General features: G+C 49.8%; 1 protein-coding gene across 2 annotated transcripts; it reads left to right on the forward strand.

Annotated features, from left to right (window-relative positions):
- The first annotated feature begins 15,416 nt into the window (after nt 1-15,416).
- On the forward strand, nt 15,417-18,074 carry DUSP1 (dual specificity phosphatase 1). 2 transcript variants are annotated; one of them, XM_048080386.2, is made up of 4 exons: nt 15,419-15,889; nt 16,016-16,164; nt 16,285-16,504; nt 17,035-18,074. In XM_048080386.2, the coding sequence occupies exons 1-4, from the start codon at nt 15,520-15,522 to the stop codon at nt 17,403-17,405; spliced, it is 1,110 nt and encodes a 369-aa protein (XP_047936343.1). In that variant the 5' UTR covers nt 15,419-15,519; the 3' UTR covers nt 17,406-18,074. The 2 variants fall into 2 exon arrangements, with proteins under 2 accessions (XP_066861675.1, XP_047936343.1); XM_067005574.1 differs by having other exon boundaries at nt 15,417-16,164.
- Nucleotides 18,075-19,679: the final 1,605 nt, after the last annotated feature.

Raw genomic sequence — 19,679 nt, forward strand, 5'->3', positions numbered from 1 at the left:
GCTGTTCCTTTCAGCGAGCAGTGCAGAGCATCTCGGCATGCTCATAATGGAGAGTCGCTCTCTGTGCTGTCAAGCATCAGTGCCCCAGAAACTCGAATGTTTCAGTTCAGCTGTGATGGATGAGAGAATACCACGAGCAGCATGTGCTAAATTCAGTTTGCTGTCAGAATAAGGAAACAGCCCCCTTATTTTCTGTTTAGGGAAAAAAGAAAAAAAAAAAAAGACAAAACAAGCACTCACTGGATTTTACGGTGATATTTCCCATGCTTGTGATTAAGCTTAGATGAATAATGAAAATGAAGTGTTCTTAAATTTAGATTTCAGTTCATTTCTATACATGGGGTAATATAATTTGTCATGTTACCGCTAATATTTGCATAGTCATCCGACAATTATAAAGAAGGCCTATGATTCCTTAGGACAAATAACGTCTCTAGAAATATATTCTGAAATGACTAATAATTATTACTAGTACGTCGTTTTTCATTTTTGGAATTATTTCTCTTTGTCATCCACTCAAGGGTCAGAAGTTCTGCATTGTGACCGTACACCACAAACCGCAGATAGTGTAGCATTTGAGTACATGCCTCTTGCTAAAATTTAGGCAAGAATTTTGAAATAAAAGATGCATTTGCAATAGCTTAAACAGTTTGCGAAATAATCAAAAAAAAAAAAAAAAGGAAAAAGTTGCCAAATCATTTGTAATGCCAATCTGTACTTCGTAAAACATAAACAAAAACATAGTGACAGATCGGTGCTCAGGAAGCTGATGGTTCACCAAGTCTTATCTTTTGCTTCCTGTTGCAGCACAGTGCTGTTGACATTATGTTCCTGCACATGCAGTATGCAAAAAGCTCAGGGTTTGTAATTCAGTGTTGGCACAAATAAAGAATTTTGCTTGTTGCTATTGATTTTCTGCTGCTCTCCTTTTCTCCAGTAAAGCTGATGTCTGCGGGGAGCCAGGCAGGCAGTCTCTGCGGACGTTTTGCAGTACATCCAGGTTCTTGCTCTCCTATCATATGGCTCTCAAGTGAAGCTTGCAATAAAAAAGATAGAGCAGTGTCCAGAGGACTTTACTCTGTGTGCAACCCATTCTTTATGCAGAAGTTTAAGTTCTCAGAGATGACAGAGGGGGCTTGTGTGACCATATGGTTAACAAAAATGGAGTACGAACCCCAGGATATGGTCTCAGGCATTTATACTGGAGTCAAATCTCTAGGGAAATGAGGTTAGTGGCGGCGATGATGATAATAATAATAAATAATGCACACTCCTCTGGGATCTTGGCTGACTATCAAGACAGACTTCCTGATGATGAGATGCATATGTCTGTCTCCAGTCTCTTCAAGGTATCTGCAAGGCACCATTTTTTGCAATTACAAAGGACCGGGGATGAGAACATGCACCATAAGAAGCAATCCAGGAACATTTGTCCCAGACTTCTGTCTCTGATTTCCATAATCGCTCTCATCTCAGCTTCTCAGACATTAGCAAGCCAAATCTCAGAACAGCTCTGTCAAGTGCTGACAGCGGTGGCAGTGGCCGCCCAGAGGCTTGCAGGCTTTTCCTTCTGCCCGTCACGCTGCGCCTGGTTTGCATGGGGATGAGACAAGAGCCCCGCGGTGTCACACAAGGAAGAGCTGGGGTCACTGGACACAGCTCGCTGCTTCTGGAAGGGGCTGGGGCTCTGTGCGAGCACGTGTTGCCAAGGGCTTGCTCGTGAGCCTTGCAGAAGACGCCAGCCCCAAACGGCACGGCCGTTGTCTAGGGAAGTGGCTTTCTGCCAGTTGTCAAATGCGACTGAGGCAAGGCCACAGTGACGTTTGTGGCTTTTCTGTTGGCCGCATTGCTGATGGTGCCCTGTTTCTTCAGATAGGAAAGGAGAAGGGCAGCCCCATGGGAAGCGCCAGTTTGGCTGCAGAAGGGCTGCTGCCCTCCTCCATAGCCACCCAGTGCTCCCCAGTGAAATGGGACCAGCGGGGCTGCCCTTCCTCCCAGACGCTGGGCGAGCCTTTCTGGTTTCTAAGAGAAGAACAAGAGGCGTCTTGGGGTGCTGGCATGTCTATGGGAACCCCTTCTTCACTGTTGCAGGGGAAACCAAGCTGAATTCTAGTAAGTCATTAAATGAGATATGTAGATGCTGACCAGCACAGGTTCCCCCAACATGTGGACCTGTAGCACTCATGTGTGAGTGTATTCAGCAGGTATATCACTCAGGTATCACTCATAAATATTACTTCATCTGCTGAAAAGTAAACAGAAGTTGGCAAATATTAGCAGTGACATGGTAAGTCATATTACCTCACATATGGAAATGAAGCACCCTTCTGGCTAATCCTGTAGTCATCCGAGGCTGGACCGAGTGTTTGTTTCAGTTTGTTCCCTGTGTGTTTGATAACGAGAAGCGAATGCTGCCTGGCCCTTCCACTCTGCCTGACACCAGGGGCTGGTTTTCCATTGCTGATTCTCATAATTTTATCATTGGTCTCGTGGCTTCAAGCTGTTCAGGTTTAGTCATAGGTACATTTATGATTCTACACGACTTGTTCAAATAGTGCACAACTAATAATAACCTTTGTTCAAGGCATTTCGTATCGATCCTTCTTTCATAAAGCCGCCATTAGTCAGTGTTATAAAAAGGGACAACTTTGTGAAATTAACGCTAGGTTAATTCCCCATGAGAGCATTGTCCCAGCTACACTGTGAGCTGAGGCGGACTTTTTCCTCTCCTAGGAAGGGAGGAATGGGGATGCTTGACTGAAACTGTAAAGGAGCTTTGGTACCTAATTCACTGATAGCTCCTGAACACTTTGACTGCATTGAGCTGTCGGATAGGAACATGTGATGACACCTTGGACAGTCGCTGTGCGTGTGGCAGCTTCCCAAGCTGTGAGATGCTCGGGACTGTGATGGTGAGCACTGCTCCATCACCAGCTAGCAGAGCCCTCTGTTCTGCCTTCAGGAGAGTTCATAAGACCAAGGGGAAAAGGGTGCTGGGGAGCGCTGCACAGGCAGACCTGTCACGGGTGGGAAATTGGATGGGAAACAGAGCAGCTTTAGGACTCCACTGGATACGTCTGTCAGCTCGTCTCTATCTGCCCACGTAAACACCCAGGCACTGTAATTGCCACATAAACACTCAGGCATCACTTTTGCCAGAGGATTTTTTTTTCATACTTTGCAAACACAGCTCTGGATAACTACCCTCCCGCAGGCAGAGAAGCTGAGGCATGGAGAATCTGAAGGGCTTGTACAAGCCCTGAACGTAGCAAATCACCAGGCGTCCTGGTTTCTTCTCACCCATATCAATCCCTAGAATTCACCATCTTCCATAATTAAGCTTAACTCAGAGCCTTGTTTTGAGATTTAATTAATATGCAAAGTGCTTTGATCCCCTTTGATGAAAGATTTGATGTAATTCACTATAGTATTTCAAACTAATACCTCTAATTGTTATGCAGCAGTAAAACGAAATATGGATAACTCATTTGCTATTTTTAGGGAAAAACCACTAGAGTATTTCACTTCAGTGGCTTTAAGTTACAGTCATTTTCAAGAGGAGAGCTGTGAGATTTCTGCTGCTGTTGAAACAGTTAGAAAGTGAAGCTTAGCAAACATGGTGTGCTCTGGGATACCGGCTCTGTAGGGGTGAGTTCCCCCAAGAGGGTGACTAACAGCAGGATGTGGGGCATAATTTACATGTTCTCTGACTCTGCTGCAATCATTTGTGTATTGGAGACTTGAATTATACATTACACAGAAGATCGCCCACTTGCCAAGCCGACAGCCCTGCCGAGCAGTGCACAGCCCTTGGATGGGGGGCTGCGGGAGGAGGGCTGATGTTATTTCAAGAAATGGTTAGTGTTGGTTCAAAAAGAGAGAGCTCCATGCACGAGGAGACTTGGAATTTGTCACTGAATACTTTGGGGATCTATTTACTCATTCTGCTAGCTTTTGCTAGCTCTGACTTTCAGGCTTTTAGCATCTGCTTCTGTTCTCGTCCTGTGGTGAATTCGATGCTGTTGATAGGTGCCATAAATCATCCCGATACACTCAAATGCTCTCCCGTGCAGGAGGCTCAGCGTGGGCAGTGGAGCCTTGCCCTGCTCTGCCTGCTGAGGCTGCCTCTGGTTTATCTTAGGGAGCCAAGAGGGCTCCCTGCTGTCATTGCAGCCAGCTGAGCTAGGTTTCTTCTGAGACAGAGAGACCAGCGGGTGCTATCGTGCTCAGAAAAAGACTGAGAAAGACCCACAAACTCATGTTTGTAGATCACCTGTCCAGGAGAAAAGGTGACTGGGGTGGGATCTGATCCTTTGTTCTCACAATAACAGCTGGCCTCAAAGAGAAATTGTCACATTCATGTTTTGATGAAAAGAATGCTGATCACGTATTTTCCCTTCGAAACATATTTTTTCCTGTCGGTACTGCCAGTAAAAAAAAAAAAAAAAAAAAAAAAGCAAACCACAAGAAAGGGAAGTGATGCAAAGCTAACTGACAGGGTCCACTCGGCTAATCGTCAGAGCGGCTCTCCCGCTGATGGGCACGCCGCTGTGCTGCTGCCGGGCCTAACAGCCAAGGCTGAGGGCAACGACTGTGCTTTGCTGGTTGGTGTGCGTGCACCAGTCCCAGAACAAAATGCAGGTTTTGGTAGGCGATGTCTCTCTACAGCACGCTGGCTTCATGAGCCGCCGGCTTGAGATGAGGAGCCCAGGCCGCGGGGGCCCTGCTGCCAGCGCCACCAGCACAAGGCCGGGCTGGCAGGCAAGGCCTCCTCCCTCCCTGCTCCACCACCATCCCGAATTCTCTTTCCCAACCAAAGTAATCACCTTTAGGAACAAGTTTCTCTAAGCTGAACTCATTGCTGTTGCTTTCTTCCGCTTAGGGTTGGTTACTGCTGGAAGAGCAGTGATAGTGGGAACCATTTTATCAAAGGCCTTCTTCCAAAACCTGTTTTTCTTTTGGGGCCCATAGGAAATATGTGAACAGTTTTCTTCAGCGTTTCCACTGAGAACTCAGATCTTTTAGTTAAGAATTGTTCATTAGACCACATTCAAGTTTCAGCTCTTTATCTCCTCATGTGTTTCACAGGGGCGGCTGCTGTTGTAACGTGCTTTGAAACGCTACATTTGAAAAGCTCAAAGCATCTTCTGAACAATCCTGAAAGTTTTTCTGTTTCATTTGTGTCATTTTTTGTGAAGTCATAGACTGGCTCATACATATCAGCATTCTCTTCTCTTCTCCCCAGGTGCTGATGAGAAACTTAGAGCGTTTTCCTGCAGAATTGCATTTTTCTCTCCCTGTGTTCCGGACAGAGCAGAGACCTCTGGCTGACTAACAGGGGTTTCAACACAAAATGTGCTATGACGAGCCATACTAGATCTGCTTTTTTATTTAAGTCACAAATGCCTCCAAGGCTGGTGTATTTCTGGGTAGATGACTGACCACGTGCCTTGTAAGCAAAGCCAGCAGAAATCAGAACTTCTCTTATCTCCGCCTGGAGCAAAGATCTTCACACAGTTGACCACGCTTCTTCTCGCTGAGCCAGGCTCCTGCTTGGTGTAATTCAACGTTTTTCCATTGACTTTAATCCACTATTCCGAAATATATTGATCAGGGAGACTAGAAGCTCGCCGCTGCCAACCTCCCCCAGGAGCACTGCCTGGCACGGGACGTGCTCATGCTCTGGTGCTGGGGAAGTGGCCCACGGTCTCCACAGCCGCGTGATGGCTTTGTATGGTGCCCTGGTGAACTCCAGGGGAGCTGCACATGTTAAGGCCAGGCAAGAGACTGGCCTACAGTAGTAATTCAGGTATTTTGTCAATGGCACACGATAACAAAAAGTCATCAGTTTCAGCTTAATGTGCCATCCTCCTATTTCTAAGTAAAAGAGAGATCATAAAGTCCTCAGGGAGAGAGGTTGTGAGTAATAGCAGTGGCACAGGGCCTGCAGCCTAGCCAGCATGCCAAACAATATTCCAAGAAAATATTTCAAAGTTACAGAAGTTGCGTAACAGTGATTATTATTTTTAAAGCACAGAGAATGAAGACCAGTTTCTAAAAAAGCAAACACATATTTTTAGCCTTGCTGGTCTCTTGATCCTACACTAATGGGAACCATCTGCGCTGGGACTGGCTGACATTCCTGGTAAATAACATTTTGCTGCAACATTCCAGATGTTTCAAAGGCTTCTTTGCGAAGAAGTGTTCGTCTCTCTGCTTGTCACTCTCACTTTCTGCCTTTCCTGACCATGTTTACTTCAGTAATATACATTCTTTTATTAAAACAGCTTTTGTTAAAAATAGCTTGTCAGAATTTTGGCAAATCTTCATTAGGATCCATGCTTGCTAGCTGAGATTGAAAGCTTTAGTTCCGTAGTGTTAATGCTTGAAGTCTAAATCAAAGACTTGAGAAGGAACCTGGAAGATTTCGACAAGAAAACACAGTAAAAATATTTGGAGATGGATATCTACCTCATTGTGATCCCCCTGAGGATTCCAGCTGTTGAACAGATACATTTACTCTGGTATTGAGAGTTTTTAGTGTGACAAACTGTTATGGAATACACAGATGTACTTTATAGCAACCAGACACTTCCCTACAAAACCTTTGCAACTCATTATGTAAAAGAATCCTGTGGTTTGCTTTGCTTCCTATGCTGTGCTATATCCTGGAGGTGACTGCCTTTCCTACGTGAATGAAAACATCCCTACACACAAGGGTCACTTTTTTATCCCCGCTGAGCTAAGCTTAGCCAGAAGGGTGGAAGGAAAATAAGGGGATTTCAAACCATCCTTTAGCCTGGCTGCTATCTCTGCCTAGAGTCTGCCCGAAACCTGGTGCGTTACAGCTTCATTAACGCTGTAGCTTAGGCTCAGGCACAATTAGATAAGAAGAGATGTGTTTCCAGTGTCAAACCTCCTACTCAGGTCTCTAACACGGTGTCTGCATCACCAGATAACGGTATGATCCTCGGGAGCAATGAGGCCTTAGTCGAGTACTCTCTGGTGGGCAAATCATTTATTTTAAAAAACTTTGTCACTGCTGAAGTGTAAAAGCTCTAGAGGGTGAAGAAGAGTCTGTCTTTTGGTTTCTGAAGCACCCGGTGCTGTAAGGCTCAGCAGCGGCCAGGACATGGCTATTGCAATTGAAGCAAACTTTTCGCTTCTCCCAGCGACAGGGACACGCAGCAGATCTGAGCGAGTGCAGTGCTGCTAGGAAGCTGCCTCTTTGTTCTTTTGTTATCCGTTATCACATTTGTTTCATAACAAAGGCTTCCTGAGCTTGGGGGTTTTGTGTGTGTTAATACTGGTAATATGATTTAAATATTCTGATGATTCATTTTCAGTCCAGTGAGCTGAATCAGCCGTGTAGAACATAACTTTCTTCTCCCAAACCGCTACCTTTTCCATCCTTTCTCGTCATTTCTATCAGAGGATGATTCATGCTCCTCTTGTATTTACCATCTGAGAATGTGCCTGATTCCTTTAGCTAATTTCGCTTCTTGTTCCTCTTTTTGTTTTAAAAAATATGAGTGTGAAGGAAAGCAAAGCGATTGCTGATTGATGTGACCTGTCCCACTGGAGGTCCTGGCATGTGAACTAAAAACCTGAACTGAACAGAGACAAAACAGAAAGGAAAAATACTTTGAATTATTACATTTACCGGAGCCCATACTGTGAAATTCAGCCCTTGGCCCACATTTCACATGTTTTCAAAATTCTGAGTGTTCAAGCGAGATGTTGTGTTCAAATGTAACTCCAATATAGTGATCTTATTGTTGTTTTTTTAGAAGAAGTCCCTTACTTTATTTAGTTATCCTACTCTAATTTGTTTTCTCTGAAGCCTGATCGTAGCTGTGACTGGCTCGATCAAACCCGGTGGGGGGCTGACTATTGATTTATCTGGTTCCACGAGGGAGCCGCCTGTTCTCAGTAGGGGTGTATAAGAACACAAGAAATTCTTTACGGTGGGGCTCTGGAAAACACCTGGGCTGTCATCCCCCCTCTCTGCCTGAGACACCGCAAAAACGATCCTAAAACCCGGGGGCGTTTTCCCCCCACCTCCGCAGCTCGGACCCAAGGCAGGCACTGCCACGGTGGGGGGCAGGTGCCGAGGTACCCGGGATGCCCCGTCCCTGCCACACGTCCCCAGGGACAGGGATGCTCTCATCCACTTGCTCGCTCAGTCTGGGGGGCTGCTGAGCTGGCAGGAAAGCCTCCCTCGACCCTCAACACTTCTCATTTCAGGGGTCCCCCCACCCCGCTGCGTTTACAGGCTTCCTTCTCACTTAACGAGGAAGGGAGGTTTTTTTACACTGCAGCAGCTGTAAAAAAATACTCTCTAAGAAGCGTCTTGGTGTGAGAGTCCCTTTGGCTGGGCCTCTCTCTGAACAGAGCTCAGCGCTTTGCGCGGCGGCCGAGGTGAAATCACAGCTCGTGACGGGCTCCAAGAGCCACAGCGCGCGGCCGCCCCCCCCGCAGAAACGCCCCATGTTTGGGCAAATTCGTTTCAGCCAGCTCTGCCGTATGACTTCACTTCTTATTCATCCCTGTCAAGAAACAGTTTGTCCGACACTTCGGAGGAAGCCAGCGCGAATGTTTCCTAAACTCACCTGAGGGGAGGAGGTTTCACAGCAAGGCAGTGCCTCAGGTTTTCAGTTTTGTTAAAACCAAACATTTTTTTTGTGTGTGTGTGTTTTATTAAGTCAAATGGGGCATGAGCAACGCGGACAGGTCCTGGGTGGCTGTGACAAGGAGTTTCACGGACAAAGAAGCGGGTCGTCCTATGCCTCTCCTGAATTTCACAGTGTGTCCCACTCGAGGTGACTGACGCTCAGAGGACGCTGCACCGTGACTCACTCCGTCCCATATGTTCTCATATACTTCTGAAAACAACACAGTGGGCCAAAGTTTGGCTTTTTCCACAGCCTAAAGGTTTTCATATTCAAAACAGTCAAGTGTTATTCTCTCCTATGACTAACGCTGTGTTTTCACTAACCGCTATTACACACAAACATCACCTCACTCTATCACATGAGAGAATCATGTCATATTGCAAATATTTTAACAAACTGCACAGCAGAAAATGAATAAGCAGTTCTGTATTTACTGATACGGGGATATTTTTTAACAGTTATGAATTAAATACAAAGACTGGCTATAAACACCTTGGAAGCTATACCAAAAAAGCACAGAAAAAATAGATGAACACTAAGAGACTCAGATGGAGCATGTGTAATGTCATACACACTGGCATTTCTTTGTGCTTTGCTTCCTTTAAATGCTTCTCTGTTTTTTTATGTCTACCCTTACGAAGTGTACTCTTGGGTCTCCACTCTCCACAGTCCAAAAACATGGGAATTGTGATTTTTGATAACAGAAACCACACACCATACGGTTTTACATTCCTGCTAGTTGCTTTTGCTGTTAAATCCTCGCCCTCTGTCCCCTCAGCAAACAACCCCTTTCAGTGCCATTAGGCAGTGAGGCAAATGTCGGGCTGGCGGAGAGGAAACCGGTGCGGGTAAGCCCTGGGAGCATGCCATGAGAGCCCCATGTCTGCGCCCCTGCCCCTAGCACGGGACAGCAGAGGCAGGCAGGAGCACCTTCCTGTCACCTCCGCAGCTGTTAGCCCCGACAGTCCTCAAGTCTTCCACGCTGCCTCTGTGCACCCGTGGTTATTCCTGTGTCGGAGCAGTCGGGTGTGCACGGGGCTCTGGGCACAAAGCTTGTTCCCAGACAGGGTCTTTGCGCTGGGGAAGTCCCACAGCAGCTGGTTGCACTGGCTTCGCAGACCCTTGCACCAGCAAGCTGCTGGGAAGAGGCAGCTGTAGGTGATGGAGAACAGGTTTGAGCTCCCTCCAGGACAGGTAAGAAGATGCCAGACTCTGGCTGTATCCCTGCCTTAATGGGCACAACCCAAAATAACCCTGACCAGCCCCTCCGCCCTTCTGCTGGTTACTGTGTGCCATGTGCATTTATGAAGCCTTCATCTCGCTGTAAAGATAACATAGATAAGGAGAACAGAAGAACAACCTGCAAATTGCAGTGCCTCAGCAGCTCTTATCTCAATCTTTATGAGAGCTGATGGTTCTGGGAATTCGAAGCTCATACATAGTCACTGCGCCCACAAAACACTGACATCACATGACTAGCAATAAACCGTGGCTCACATTTCTGGAGAGCAGAGCACGCCTCTCCCTGCCTCTCGATGCAAGGTACGTCATTTGTTTTCTATTCAAATTCGTCCTCCTCCCACAGAAGCCTTGCCTCGCCATCCTAGCCATTAGACAATGTTATTGAGAAAACACTCGCTCAGGCGGTAGGAAGAATAATTTCCCATAAGTATATTTTGTTATATATCTAATACCTTTCATCTTGAAATATGAGAACCTTACGAATACAGTGATTTTATTGAATAAATACCCTCATGCCTGGTGCATGTCATGATTCATAGCAGATTAATAGAAGCAATTAAATATAAGATTAAATTGCTTAAACCATTTGCCCTACTAAGCTGAGCCTGGTGCTGAGAACTGTATCAGTGCCACTAATTCCCAGAGATTTTCCTTCGGAGGCAGTTATTTAATGATTTTGAATATCAAATCCCCGGTATCCCAGACTGGCTGCCTAATGCCTGTAATCATGTTAAAACGCAGCACTAAGCAACTTGCCCAAGGCACTTCAGTGAGTCACTGGAAGAAGAGAAAGCAGAGCTCCTGCCTCGCGTTAGCTGCTCGAGCAGACGCAGAGACACTTGCAGAACGACGACGGGGGACCATCCCTGCGACAGACTTCCCAAATGCTGTGGGTTTCAGGCCATGAGGTGCCACTTGCTGTGCCCTGGGACAGCCACGCACACACAAGTACGGGGTTACATGATGCCGGGCTCGCTGTCTGGGCACCTCAGCTCATGCAACCTAGTGCAGCTGCAGAGCTGACGGCAAGCCCCAGCTGCAGCGCGGGGCTGCCTCGGTGGGCTGTCACGTTTTGGAGCCAGCAGCCCGCGGCTCTGCACTACAAATACAGCAGGGAAAGGCCCGAGTGGGGAGCGGGGAGCCCCAGGAGGAGCGTTAGGGGTGCAGGATAGGCAGACAGGCACCCGCTATCCGAGCGTGGGCTCTCACCCCTCCACGGCCCAGAGCCTGCGAGCAGGATGCAGCCACTGGTCTGGGAAGGGCAGGAAAGCAGGGAGAAGAGAAAAAGGGTTTCTTCTTCCCATTCCTCAGTTAGACATCTATACCCAGGACATGTCCTCAGTGAAACTACCCAGGCTGCTCCCCAACCGGTTTGCACCAAGGACCAGTTATGCCTTCGATGTGGCACGCAGAAGTAAAGCCATACACAGCAGGTTTGCAGGCTGCCTCTCCAGCAGCGGGGCCACAGCCACAATCCGGCCCCCTCCTCATCACCTCTCGCATGCAGAATCTGAGGCACCCTGAGCTCACCAAACCCTGGTGAAAGGGCTCAATCGCAGGATTTTAAATGCATTAAAAATGCTGTTTTCATCGTAACATGACTCATCGGTAATTCTATATTGTTCATACGCTGTTTGTTGTAACCTTTCGTCACTGAATCCTTTTCTGTGTCTCATCATTCTTTTTTTTCTATTCTTTCTTTTGCTGACTCTCTCTCCCCCTATCTTTCCTTTCTTTTTCCTTCTGTTTCCTATGAATTTGTGCCTCTGCAAAGTCCAAATATTTACAAAAGGAAATGCTGGGTTGTGAAACTGAATTCGGAGAAAATGTTACACATGCAGAAGAAATGCATCCAGCACGGTTTCCAAATTTTCCCACATGAATTTTTGTTCTGTGTCTCAAGTGCTGAGGCTCAGTGCTCCGTATCTTTATTCAGGCAAAACTTGCACCGAGAGCAGTGAGGCGCAGGCTCGGGTCAGGTCCAACGGTGCTGTCATGCTGGGTTTGCTGGAACGGTTCAGGGCTGATTTTGGCCATGGGTGACTGGTTAAAAGGCCTGAGCAGCCAGTTTTACCGGTTAACCAGCTTGTGCAATGGGCCAGTTCCAGGCTAGGGGTTATCTACGCTTGTCACCAAGTTGCTAACAAATTGGCACCGGTGCCAGTCCATGCAGAAGCTGTCCCCAGCCCTCAATTTATCCCCTCGCAGATAAACATCAGCCAGGTTGCACCAGGAGACCCGCAGCCTCTGAAGGAAGCCGGCAAGGTCCCCGGTCGGGCTGAGAAGACGACAACGCGCTCAGCTACGGCATTATGATGAAATTGTCAGGGAATTATTTTTCCAAGAAGTCCCTAATCCCACAAGCGGGGGATCACACTAATGGGCCTTTCGTGTCATTACGGACTTGTAAATATTTTGGCAGAGTAACATGGGAACTGCTCAGGCCCAGGGAATCAAGGAGGGCCGGAGCAACGCCGGCAGTGGGTCCCATCTGCTGAAAGAAAAGCATCGCCTTGCACCCCCACCCTCGGGGACAGCACTGCCGTAGTTTCTATTATTACCTTTACAATGACATTGTGGCCCGAGTGCAAACACGGATTTGTTTTGGAGGAAGGGGTTAATTTTGTATTTCCTGCCTTTTGTTAAGACAGGAAATCAAGCCCTTAAGAAAGTCATTCAGGTCAGCCTGAGCTCCTAAAAGGCACTTCAGTCCTGCTTTGTATTTTCCTTTCTTTCATTCTTATGGCAGGTTTATTTAAGAAAAGAAAACAAAAATAGAGTAAAGCAAGGAAATAACTAGTCCAGGATTATAAGTGATTAAGTACACACTGCCACATGTGATTAATTTTTTTCTTCCTGATTTGCGCTGGGTGTAAACAAGAGCAGATTCCAAAGTACCATAATTAAATAAGTCCATCAAGGAGCGATTATCATCGCCGTGCGCTCTCGCAGAGGCAGATTCCCCTTGCGCAAAGGCCTCGGCTGAACATCTTCCCTGTGCTGGCTTAGGGCAGCCAAGGCACCCGGCCCAGGGTGCCCGGCCCACATTTAATATTTGCACCAAGCCAGCTGGCAGCACAGCTGGCACGGCGGCTGTCACGAGAGCACGACGCCTACCTGTGCAGGGGGCAGCTACGGCAATGGCGTTAAACTTGGGGAAAACTGACGTTGCCAAATAGGAAAAAAAACTCAATCATTTAATTTTCTTTTCTGTGCAGGAGAAGAGTTTGGGACAAGAAGAGAAAATACTGTCAGCAGCACAGGGATACCCCCCTCCGTGAGCCAGTGTCCATTTGCACTGACAAGGCACCGGTGGCACAGCACCATTAAAATCCTACTTTCCATTACAGAGTTCAAATCCACTCTTCCAGCCTGTGCTCCCGGTTCTGGAACACACGAGGCTTTGGGCTTGCTGGAGGAGCTCAGCATCCTGACGGAGTCCCCTGGGAGAAGGACGGTGCCTGCTCCGACCCATAAGTTTATGGCACATCATGGTCTGAGGTCAGCACCAAAATGAGGAGAATTGCAGTGAGAAAACGTGATGAATAAAGGCCTGCCTCATGGCCATCTGCTGTACCGCTTTCTGCTGTGAAAAGTTGGCAAGCAGTCAGTCATCACTAATTCCCACTGTCGGGTTCCTTAGAAAAATCTGGGATGGCCGTTTGGCAGGGTCACCAGAGCTCGGCCACGGCGTGGTGTTGTCACAGCGATACCACTGCCAGCTGCAGCACAGCCCGTGCGCCCTGCCCATGCGCGCGTGGCACGGAGGGGTGAGTGTCACCCACCCAGCTGCTGGGGGCCGCCCCTCACACCCAGCAGCGGGCTCTGGGCCACCAGAGGGTCCCAGTAACAGCGTGGGTGACCGTGTGGTCGCGCGGAGTCATTTCCCAGCACTAGAGCATATGAGTGTTTCTCCCGCAATCTGTTTCCAACCCACTGTTAAAAGAACAATAATAAATAAATAGAATGAAAAGTGCAAGCCAGTGTTTATTTTTAAAGAACGTGTTTAAAAAACAGATTTCCTTTGAGGCTGCAGTTCTGGCAAAAAAAAAAAATCAAAACAAAAAAAATGAAAGAAAAAACCCAACGTTGCTCAGCAGAGCAGAGCCATCCCTGCAGTTAGCGGGTGAGCTGGGGCCGATGCTCGCTCAGTGCCCGTCCCTGTGTCCCCTCCTCCTGGCCACCCGCCAAGAGCCTGGAAAGCCCTGGAGCGCTCGGCCAGATACAGAGGTGTGCTGGTTTTAGAAGGCTGGAGGTGGCCGAAGACTGGTGGAAACTGGTGGAGGAGCGACTGGAAAATTCGAGAAAGTTGACAGCCGGCAGCCCACGAGGCTGGTAGAGCTCGGTGCTGGGAAAGGCACCCTGAGTGGTGGGAGGGGACCCCGGGGCAAAAGGGAGCATGGGGAGGTCTCCTCTGGAAGGGGAGCAGCTGGAGAAGAGAGGTGACGACAGCTACCTGCTGCACGGGGCAGGCAGGGAGCAGCGCAGCAGGGGCAGGCAGCACTGGGGGAAGGAGGAATTGCTGGAAAGGGGCTGTGGGAAAAGGGCCGAAGCCAGGGATGGTGCTGGGGGCAGGCGGAGGCCAGGGCAGCGTGCGCTGGGGAGCTCATAGGGCTGGGGAGAAATCGCGAGGAGGCAGGGGAAGTGAAAGCGGCGCTGCCTGGAAGCCGTGTGTAAGAAACACCCCAGTGTTTTGGTGGCAGCTGGTCGCCCACGGGGAAAAGAGAACTTTTGGGAAGCACTGATACACCACCACGGGGAAAAAAACAGAGCTCCAGCTGCTTCATTGCCCGTTACTGGGCCGCCCTAACTTCTGGGGAAGTGGAAAACGAACTACCGCAGATTTTTTCCTCGCACACAAAACGTGAGAACAGCTCTCAAAGGCATTTACATAACAAATCCATACACAAATACCTGTCTGCGTGTGCACACATCTGTGTTTAGATGCGCCTGTACGTGTGTATTTGCCTACGCACGAATCCAAATCACAGAACCATCGAGCCACCGCCAAGCTCGTGTACGTGTGTGCGTTTACACGCGTTTACACGCGTGCCTTAGGAGCACGACCATGCCCCCATCCCCCCGCAGCGCAGCTCCGGCAGCTCGCAGCCCCCAGCAACGCCCCGAGTTCCGCGGGGGGCGCCGGGGGGCACAAGGGCCACACAGCGCTGCGTGTGCCCGCAGGCGCGTGCACGCGTAGCTGCGCGTGCACACCCTTGGGGACGCGTCCAGGTGCGCGCTCCCCGCGCGCCTGTGCACGGCTGGACGCGGGAGCCCACGCGCGCCCACCCCGCCGCACCTCCACGCGGTCGCAGCCGCGCGCGCCCGCGCGGGCCAAAGCGCGCGCCCCGGAGGCCCATGACGTCACGCCGGCGGGGCCGGGCGCGCCCCGCCGTGGCGCGCCGCCAAGGTGACGTCAGCGCGGGGCGGCCCCACGTGACCCGGCCCCCATTGAGAAAACGGCGGCGGCGGCGGCGGCGCGCCCCGATATAAGGCGTGCGGGGCCGCGCCGAGCCGAGCCGAGCCGCGCCGATCGGGAGCGCTTCTGGGTTTTTTTTTTCCGTTTGTTTCCTCGCTTCGCTCCTCGGGGCCGATCCCAGCCATGGTGAACCTGCGGGTGTGCGCGCTGGAGTGCGAGGCGCTGCGGGGGCTGCTGCAGGAGCGCGCCGCGCAGTGCCTGGTGCTGGACTGCCGCTCCTTCTTCTCCTTCAACGCGGCGCACATCCGCGGCTCCTGCAACGTGCGCCTCAGCACCATCGTCCGCCGCCGGGCGAAGGGAGCCCTGGCCCTGGAGCACGTCGTCCCCAACGAGGAGCTCCGCGCCCGCCTGCGCCAGGGGCTGGTGCACACCGTGGTGCTGCTGGACGAGCGCAGCGCCGACCTGGAGCTGCCCAAGCGGGACAGCACCCTGCTGCTGGCCCTCGGCACCCTCTGCAGGGAAGCCCGCGGCGCCCGCATCTGCTTTCTCAAGGGTGAGTGGCCGCCCGGGGTCCCCCGGGGACGCGGCCGCCTCCTCCTCCCCCGCCGCCGGCCGCGGGCTCCGCTCGCCCCCGGCCGCGCAGCGCTCACCCCGCGCCCCTCTCCCCTCTGCCCCGCAGGAGGTTACGAAGCTTTCTCGGCCGCCTGCTCCGAGCTGTGCACCAAGCCGGCCGCCCCCACCGGACTCAGCCTCCCCCTGAGCGCCAGCAGCGCCCCCGGCAGCGCCGACTCGGGGTGCAGCTCCTGCGGCACCCCCCTGTACGACCAGGTGAGCGGGGGGGGATGTGTGGGTGCCGGCACCCCGCGGTGCCCGGGGGGTGTTAGGGACGATGGTGGGGAGCTGCCCGAGCGGTGTTGACCGGTTGTCTGTCTGTCCGTCCGCTTCCAGGGTGGCCCCGTGGAAATCCTGCCGTTCCTCTACTTGGGCAGCGCGTACCATGCCTCCCGGAAGGACATGCTGGACGCCTTGGGGATCACGGCGCTGATCAACGTCTCGGCCAACTGCCCCAACCACTTCGAAGGGCACTACCAGTACAAGAGTATCCCGGTGGAGGACAACCACAAGGCGGATATCAGCTCCTGGTTTAATGAGGCGATTGATTTCATAGGTAAATGAGCTTTCTCTATGGTTCTTTTGTCTCGTGTGGTGTACCCTGGGAGTGATTTTTTTTTCCTTTTTTTGGGTGGGAGTGGTATTGTCTTCCTCAGCACAGCCACGTTTGAGATTGGGGAACCTTTGTTGTGAAGGGATAAATGCCCAGGGAATGTGTCCATTAATTTTATTCAGCTGAGAGGAATAATCTTGGCTTTACAAAACTGTTTGAAATCTTGAATCAAGAGGCATTAGTCTTGCAGAAAAGAGCTAGTGAATTTAAGCGGATCAGTATTAAAGTAATCTTGCGAGACTGCTAAAGTGACCTGGAGGACCTATTAGTATAATTGGAATTGGAGCCCAGAATGAAAATAGCTAGAGTGCTGTTTCCCTCAGGACAAAGGCTCTCTTTGTCTCGAAAGCACCAGGCTCACCTATTCGGTTAAGGAAGGGATGGATTAAAGACATGTAAAATGGCAGGCGCTGCTTCCCCACCTCTGGAAGCAGTGGGACTTGTTTGCTAACTGTGTATTTTAATTCTTTCAGACTCTGTTAAAAACGATGGAGGAAGGGTGTTTGTGCACTGCCAGGCTGGCATTTCCCGGTCAGCGACCATCTGCCTTGCTTATCTCATGAGGACCAACAGAGTCAAGCTGGATGAAGCCTTTGAGTTCGTGAAGCAGAGAAGGAGCATCATCTCCCCAAACTTCAGCTTCATGGGGCAGCTGCTCCAGTTTGAGTCGCAGGTCCTTGCCCCCAACTGCTCAGCAGAAGCTGGGAGCCCCGCTATGTCAGTATTGGACAGAGGAGCATCGACCACCACAGTCTTTAACTTTCCAGTCTCCATCCCTGTTCACACCTCGTCCAATGCTTTAAGCTACCTTCAGAGTCCCATCACCACTTCCCCGAGCTGCTGAGAGGCAGGTGAAAATGCGGTCAGAACTCAGACGTACTGTCTCAGAAGTGCAATAACTATGGGGACAGTGTCATCAGTCACTTGTGTCTTGTGGGGAACCATCCGTGCATCCCAGAACACTGTCACGAGCAGAGGAGCTCACCTGATGCCAGAGAACTAGGTGTTACAGACTCTCTTGCTGTCTTCTAAAGCCAATATCTGGATGCCTACGCAAAGAGCAAAGGACGCTGTGTTTTCCTGAGCTGTTCCCCCTTGTCTTCTGTTTGTCCTAAGCCTGCTGCACATTTAGTAGTGTGCTCACCAGTATTCCCATTCCTGGACACTTTAAGCAACACTGATGCTGTCCCCTCTTATGACAATCCTATTTATTTATTTTTACATTAGAGCATTGTTTTGCCTTCATGAACTTACAGTTTCATTTCTAGAGAAACTAAATACCTCAGCATTTTTTGGTACTGTAATCCTGTGTGTATATATCTGTCAGCTCTTCTTGTTTCCCAAGCACTGACATGAAAGCACCACAGGCGCGTGCTTTTTTGAGTTGCCAAGGGTTGTATGTTTGATTTATTTATGATGTGAAATAATATATTTCTTCTTATGAAGACATAGTTTTGTTACGTGACTATAACTTTTTATACAAACAGAATAAATTATAGTATTTCTATTGAAAGCTGGATTATATTATTTAAAGTCTTGTGCATCTTACTGTCCTAAAACTTTACAAGCTCCCAGATACCAAGCAAAAGAAGTCAGTCTGAATTTCTAATGGTGTTTGGCCCCAGGTAGTGCAAATTCCTAGGGTCTTGACTGAACTAGACAGAAAAAGGAATTTAAAAACAACATACTTGACTAGAAACTTCTGCCATTTCTTAACCTGAGCTCTTTGTCCCTGTATAATTATGTGCTGTGGCAAACAGCCAAGGCCAGATTCTCAGCTGTAAGGTGGCTTTGGCTGCAGTATTGGCAACTGAGCTGTAATAGTTCGAACCAACTGAGACTTGGGCAAGGGACTAGAGGGGAGTTAAAATAGTCCTCTCCCAGGAAGGAGGAAGAAGCTTCCTTATTGCTTGTTTACTTTGAATGCTTCAAAGGTTAAGTCTAAAAATTAACCTGTTGCTAGCTGATCTCCAGTGCTGCTGAGTTTGTGCCAAGGTGTTTTCTTTTTCTGTCTTGCCTCCTTAACTCCTTTCTGCAATTCAAAGCGCCTCTGATCCCTGCAGTGAAATATTTGGCTTGCTGTGCTATCTCTGGAGATAAATCAGGGCATAACAACAGGCCAGGTTACCAGCAGTCATATAACTTCTTACACAGACCCAAATAAATTCTCTGGCTGCAGATTCCCACTAGACTGGACTTTTCCCCAGCATTTAAGCTGAGGCAAGGAGAAGTTTTATCTAGCATAACAAAAGGCAGGGAGACAAGCCCTGACTGGTTGGTGCTGCTGGCAGCTCGTGGGCAGGAGCTGCGGGGCGATGGTGGCAGCAAATGGTGCGGGGCTGATGCTGTGGATGGGGTGTGACACCTCTGTGGGGTGTGTAGGGGGGGAGCAGCGCTGCTGGGACATGTCCTTACCGGGGGAAGCTAATGTGGGAGAAATGCAGCTGGAGGCTGGTTTTTTAAGCAAGTTAGTGGTGGCAGCGCCAGCTAACTGGACGTGGGGGGGCACTGGGACAGCAGGTGTTCTGGCTCTGCATCTACTCCAGGAGGAAGCTGCCAGTCCTCGCATCGCTGAAATTCAAGGAGTCACGTGCTGCTTTTGCCCCATCAAAAATGGATTTGCTCAGGCAGATAACAGCAGTTTATGATTCTTTGTGTAATATCAGGGCGTCCTAATAGCTACAATCCAAAGTCAACGTTTAAGCACAAAGCAGCTGCAGTCCTGTCACATAACCGAAGATGTACTGAGCACCACAGCCTCCTGCTGAAACCCTGCAAGTTACCTGGAGCGCTAACGGTGCTAAAACCCAGGCCCCTTGAAGCGAAGGTGCCCTTGAAGGCCGGGATGATGCAGCGCTGCGTCTGAAAGGCTTCCACGTGTGCTGCTCCGCAGACGCAGCTCTGTCGTCAGCGCCGCGCTTCGACCTGACGCCAAGGGATAAAAACAAATGGAGCAGCTAAAAGGGAAAGGAGGAGAGCTCCCCAGGCTCCAAGAACCGAAGTTAAAAAGTCTTTCTGCAGTGTGAAGCACCTCAAAGTGCAATGTCCTCCCCAAAAGTCCTTCTCATCCTGCAGAGCCTGCAAAACCCCTTTCTTTCCTCCATGGAAAGTCCCTGGG

This window comes from Anser cygnoides, chromosome 14, assembly GCF_040182565.1.
Source record: "Anser cygnoides isolate HZ-2024a breed goose chromosome 14, Taihu_goose_T2T_genome, whole genome shotgun sequence".
In the NCBI taxonomy this organism is placed as follows: Eukaryota; Metazoa; Chordata; class Aves; order Anseriformes; family Anatidae; genus Anser; species Anser cygnoides.